The 6,284-nt window shown below is 44.1% G+C and overlaps 1 protein-coding gene across 1 annotated transcript; it reads left to right on the top strand.

Annotated features, from left to right (window-relative positions):
* Positions 1-575: 575 nt before the first annotated feature.
* LOC113962483 (fatty acyl-CoA hydrolase precursor, medium chain-like) lies at positions 576-6,249 on the top strand. The gene is made up of 6 exons (XM_027673238.1): positions 576-703; positions 1,856-2,060; positions 4,255-4,399; positions 4,681-4,814; positions 5,143-5,296; positions 6,115-6,249. Exons 1-6 carry the CDS (start codon positions 631-633, stop codon positions 6,232-6,234), a joined length of 831 nt encoding a protein of 276 aa, XP_027529039.1. The 5' UTR covers positions 576-630; the 3' UTR covers positions 6,235-6,249.
* The last annotated feature ends 35 nt before the right edge of the window (positions 6,250-6,284 follow it).

The raw sequence follows: 6,284 nt of genomic DNA, 5'->3' as shown, positions 1-6,284 counted from the left end.
ATCCCTCAACTTTTACTTCAGGAAAAGCACACTGTTCAGGGATATTGCTTTGGATTTGGCTGTGTTGTGTTTCTTCCATTGAGGTCTCAATACCAGAATGAGATGAGCTCAGTTGGTCAGAGCCTGGAGCTAAGAATGCCAGGATTGTGGATTCAATCCCTCTCTGGGCCATTCACTGAAGAGTTGCACTTGAAGATCCTTGTGGGTCCCGTCCAACTCAGAATATTCTGTGAAAATCAAGTGAACATGTGAGGTTCCCTTCCTGGTGCCTGCTGTGTAGTGGGAGGAAATCCTCCCTTGGCTGTCACAGAGTGGTGGCACAGCAGCAGGACACATCTCCTGGTGCAAGGAAGGCTCTTTGCAAAGCATTTGGAAGCAGAGATGTTGTGCCTAAGATTCCAAAGGAGCAGCAGGGAGGCAGCGGGACACTCGTGGGGCAGGAGGCTCCCTGTCCCAGCCCTGCCGGTGCTGAGCGGTGCCCGGGAGCGGCTCAGGGCTGTGCCCCGGCAGCCCCAGCCCCGCTGGCTCCCAGCCCGAGCGCTGCCCCTGCCGATCAGGGCTGTGCCTTGCGCAACTCGTCCCGCTCCGGGGATAAAAGGCCGCTCTCGGGGAGCTGGGACCGCCCGCACCATGGCAGCGGGGAGGGACGCGGCGCTGCTCGCCTGGATCGGCGCCCTCGGGGTGGCGGCGCTGCTGGCAACAGGTAAATCCAGAGGGTCTTGGTGGAGAGGAGTGCGGGAGACTCGCTTATGCAAAGGAACTCTGCAGTTCTTAATTGCATCTGCAACCACTGGGAACAATTTACCAGTCCCAACTCAGCTTTCAGATCTGTTCTTCTTGGACTGCTGCTCTCATCTCAAGGCTGTTTGTTTTCAGCTGTGGAGAGAAGTTCTGTGGAGGGAATGGCAGATGATTTCTCACACCACAGGCTGTGTTTTCCTGTGCCTTTTTTCTTGCACTGAGCATTGAAACAAAGGTGTCCTTTCTCTGCAGCACTGGTGATGAACATGCCCGAGGGAACTGGGGATATTTAGATCAAGTAGCAGCTCTTCAGTGGGTTCAGGAAAATACCAGGAGCACCCCTGGAGCTGCCTCCCCTGGGGAACCCCGGGCACCCGACCCTGCTGCACAGAAATGGAGCTGGAATAGCAAATAGTTCTTCATTTCTTGTTGTGATCTGTTTTCAATCATTCACCTTATTTGCCTTCTTTGCAAAGAGCAAAATGAAGATCTTGTCTGCTGAGGCAGAGCAGGCCACGGTACCACATCTGTAACTTGGGACTGAGAACTTTCACACCCATCTTAAAGGGAATCTTATTTAAATGCTCACAGTATTTGTACATGCCAGACTATTTCTAGAAGCTTTTCCTTTTGGCTCTATGTACTATCTAGGGCCTGGAATATATTTAGTCTGTTCATTGCCTTTTCTGAGTGAGAGCAATCTATTGGGCTTTTATCTAACAACCCAGACCAAAAGAGATTAAGATCCGTGTGCAGTCACTGATGTGAGTGGTAAGACAATACATATGATATACCTGGGGGAAACTATACCCACAGACTAATCAACGTGAAGGCTGAAAGAATGTCAGCTAGACTGATTTACTAAGGGTGTAATAAAAGTGTATTAGAATAAATTAGAAAATCTAAAATTTTGATTAGTAAATACCAGTAATCAAATTAGTAATATAAAATAGTAAGTTAGTGTACTGTTAGAACTGATTAGTTTGTTGAAGCCCTATTTATGAAAATTATTAAGTAAACAACAGGTGTCTATTTAAGTAGCAAATCCAGCAATTAGAAATGTGGGAAGTACTTACAAATGGACCAACTGTGATTTTGTGCTCACATCCTCCAGGACAAAAAGCAGAGCAACCAGAAGTGGAGACCAAATATGGGAGAGTCCGAGGATTCCAATTCAAAGTAGACACAGCTGAGAGGAGTGTAAATGTCTTTTTGGGACTTCCTTTTGCTAAACCTCCACTTGGATCCCTGAGGTTTTCTGAGCCCCAGCCCCCTGAGCCATGGAAAGGTGTCAGAGACGCCACTTCCTACCCACCAATGTAAGGCAGTGACAAAACCACTGAATATTTAAGTTAATTTTATATTTATATATTATTTCTACATTATATAATCATTTATATACTGTTATTTTATATATATTTTGATATAATTTATATGATTTATTATTATACATTCTATTATATTAATATTATTTATATTTTCTATTCTAATTACTTTCTACTACTATAATATTCATTTATATTATATTATGGAAATAAATATTTTCTATTTATTTCTGATATTATTGTATGTTCTATTATTGATATTATTTGTATTTATATTATTTTAATCATTTGTATAATTTATATAATTGTATATTATATTTATATTTATATTGTAAGCAATTTCATGACACTGCTGCACATCCAGGGCAATCAAAATCCACAAAGATAAATTCCTTGGTGCCATCTCGTTACATCTGCAGCTGTTACAGTGAATACATTTCTAAAGACATCTTTATTAGCTGCTCTCTTTACTGCTATTTAATGGGCATCAGGGATGAACTGATATGGATCAGCACTTGACTGATAATCCTCTGTTTTGGGAGCATTTGGCCATCACTTCCCAGTGTTTACAAACCTTTGGAATACATATTAAGGAAAAATGCTGAGTCACATGGTTTATAGGGCACAGAAGAAATGCCGGGCAATTCTAATCTACACTGTAAATGTTTTATCCATTTGTCCTCCTGCCCTTGTTTAGTGCTGTCATGGTTTTAGAGCCCAAAATCCAATTCCTGATTCCTAGCCCACTCCCACATCTCAACCCAGTGTGAGATGGGTTTTCCAGACAGAAACACAAGACTCAATATGGGGGGAAGGGAATTATATTACAGTGACTGTACACATAAATAAATAGTATAATACATTACATACAATCTTAACTCCATCTCTACCATGACAATAATATTTACAATGGGTCAAATCTCTTCTCCCTTCCAAATAAAAGTCCAGGAGGGAAGAAGAAGAAAAGACCCCTTCCAGTCTCTGAGCAGCAGGTCTCTCTAGGGCAGCCATGTCTCTCTCTTCCAATGCAGCAGTTGTTAGATCCTTGCCAATACACACGAGGGAGTCTCCAAGTCTCTCTCGGCCCCTCGTCTCCAAACAAGGGGTCTTTCCATGGGCTGGGTTACCCCAGACAAAGGTTGCTCCACCACGGTCATGTCGACGAAGTGCAGAAGCCTTCGCGACGGTCTGGTACCTTCAGGGGATCCAAGCCCCTTTACAGAGCTCCCATGCTCTGCCTCGAGATGGCTGCCAGCTTCTCTGAAGCTGCAGCAAGGGGGGCCCAAGGTCACCCCACACACACACATTCCTTTGGCCGTCCTGGCTCAGCTCTCAGGGCAGTCTGAGCTTCTCAAGCTCCTCTCTGCAGTGCAAACTGCACTCCAAGACTCTTTCAAGTGAGTCTGATCATCCTCCTCTCTCTCAGAGGAGTCTCCAGGGAGTTTGGGGAGTTTTGGTTGTTTAGTTCTTACCCAAACTCTCTCTCTGTCTCTCTCCATCAGAGATCTCTGTGTCTTCCTGCTCGGCAGCTCTGCTGCTCCTTCTTATCTGTTGGCTCTTTGCCACTGCTCTCCGGATGCTGGTGTCCCTGCTACTGCTCCGTCTGCCCACTCACAGTGGAGAAAACTCCTTCAGCTTCTCAAGTCACAGACCTCAGTCCAGTCTAACACTGTTTCCGAGTTTCTATGACCCCAGCTGGGGTTGGGGAGCCGAGGCCCCCCAGAGGGGGCTCACTGGCCCCCTGCTTCCTCGTGGCTCAAATCATGGCTGCTTCTTCTCCTAACAACAAGTGCAACTTCTTCTTTTCCGGTCCAGAGATATGTTTATATTTTGCAGGAGCACTGATTGGGTCAAACCCCAAGGGTCACCATCCCCTGGGGGTTACCACTTTCTTAGTTTCAGGGGGAAAACCTGGTTCAAACCACTACAAGTGCCTCAAGTCTAATACCTCCCATTACAATATAAAAAGCTGTTGGAGATGTAAAATAATTAATTTACACTTCCATTGAAGGCATTTATAGCCCTATGTGTTTGCAGATACATTTCTGTAATATTTTGAAACATGCAAGGTTTATCTGCATGTCCCTGTGGATTGCAGCAGGCAGTGGCTCCTTTGTACACATCTCATTAATGAGAGGTCAAAGGAGGAAAACATCTTAAAAGTATTTGTTGCTTGTTATTTTTTCAGGTGTGTGCAGGATCCAGTCCAAGGACAATATTTTTCAGACATGATTACTAATAGAAAGGAGAAGGTTCCTCTTCAGGTGTCAGAAGATTGCTTGTACCTAAATGTGTACACACCCGTTTCTGCAGGAGAACAGCAGAAGTTGCCTGTAAGCAAAACCATTATAAAACCTCGAGGAAATTTATTTGATGCTTGATTTCCTCTAAATAATCTCTCCAAAGTCACAGGGCACTGATAAAGTTTAAGTATTTAACAAAATCAATGCCATTTTGTAGACTTGCAGATCCAAAAGATTTCTACCATTTCTGAAATGTAATCTGAAAGAATCAGGAGTGAAACAACAAAAGACATTATATTTTGGGTTAGATTTAGTTTTTATCACTGGGAGCTCAGGTCTGTGCTGGGTTGATTCTGGTTTTGTCTTTCCAGGTCCTTGTATGGATACATGGAGGTGGATTAATTCTTGAAGCAGCTTCACCATATGATGGTTCAGCATTAGCAGCCTTTGAAAATGTGGTGGTTGTAGCAATTCAGTACAGATTAGGTGTTCTTGGATATTTTAGGTAAGATGTTTTATCTCATTTTTTGCTGAGTGATTTCCAAAATGATGTGTGCAAAGCCTTTGTGAAGTGCAGGAGACTCGTTTATGCAAAGAAACTCTGCAGTTCTTAATTGCATCTGCAACAATTGGGAACAATTTACCAGTCCCAACTCAGCTTTCTGATCTGTTCTTCTTGGATTGCTGCTCTCACCTCAAGGCTGTTTATTTTTCAGCTGTGGAGAGAAGTTCTGTGGAGGGAATGGCAGATGATTTCTCACACCACAGGCTGTATTTTCCTCTGCCATTTTTCTTGCACTGAGCACTGCAACAAAGGTGTCCTTTCTCTGCAGCACTGGTGATGAACATGCCCGAGGGAACTGGGGATATTTAGATCAGGTAGCAGCTCTCCAGTGGGTTCAGGAAAACATCATCCATTTTGGAGGAGATCCAGGATCTGTCACTATCACTGGAGAATCTGCAGGAGGAATCAGTGTTTCTGCTCTTGTAAGTTCACAGTAACATTGAATTTTAATTCCTTCTGGGATAAAAACCACCACCCATGTTCATTTTCAGTATCTGCATGAGAAGGCTGGGAGCAAAGGGATGGTGCTACAGCAAGTGGCACATCACCTCTGTCTGTGGTACAACAACAGCACAAGTACTTGTAGTTAGTCCCCAAATGTTCTCTCTCATCCACTAAATTAAATTTGGTGAGTTTGCTTTTTTTCAATGCAAACAAACCTCCCCAAAGTCCAACCTTGTGAGAAAAGCCCTGTAAGAGGACTTACAGACCAGTCACTTGTGCACAGTAATCGAGGTGAATTGTCACGAGAGCTGAACTGGACACACATTTTGTGTCCCAGTGATTGTGTTAAAATTTTACATCAACACTGAGCCCATTGGCTAAGATGCTCTTCTTCTCCAGCCTCTCACAATTTGGGGCAGATCACAGAGTGAAACCAGGGTTCATTGTTACATGGGATAAAAATTCCCGTTTCCTGAGCTTTGGCCCCCTGGCCAATAGCTCTTTATTCCCTTTTGCAGCACAGCCAGACTGCCTTGGGCATATTCCATTAGCTTCTGGTTTGCAGTGGGGTTCCATGAAGCCTTGGAAGCCAAATGCTGTGGGAGGGGAAAACACAAGCATGAAATCCTTATCTCTGATGGTGCTGCCAAAGCCCTTTGCACAGCTGAACTATGGTCAGAGGCTGCAGAACAACAGTCTGACAACATCTGCTTTCAAATGGCAAAGCCTGATCTTGGAATTCTTATTCAGTGGTTCAAACACAATGCTTGTCATGCTTGTTCTTGCTTTTGCACAGGTCCTGTCTCCCCTGGCAAAGGGCTTGTTCCACAGGGCCATTTCAGAGAGTGGTACTGCCCTCCTGGGTTTGTTCACTGACCAGCCTAAGGAGGAAGCACAAGTGGGTACTTTGTGGTAATTTTAATTCTTTTTTCAGATAGCTTTGCCTATCTTAAACTGTTTATTCTA

This window comes from Neopelma chrysocephalum, unplaced genomic scaffold (genome assembly GCF_003984885.1).
Source record: "Neopelma chrysocephalum unplaced genomic scaffold, ASM398488v2 Primary Assembly neopelma1_181172, whole genome shotgun sequence".
NCBI lineage: Eukaryota > Metazoa > Chordata > Aves > Passeriformes > Pipridae > Neopelma > Neopelma chrysocephalum.
This window is presented reverse-complemented; position numbering and strand designations above follow the sequence as displayed.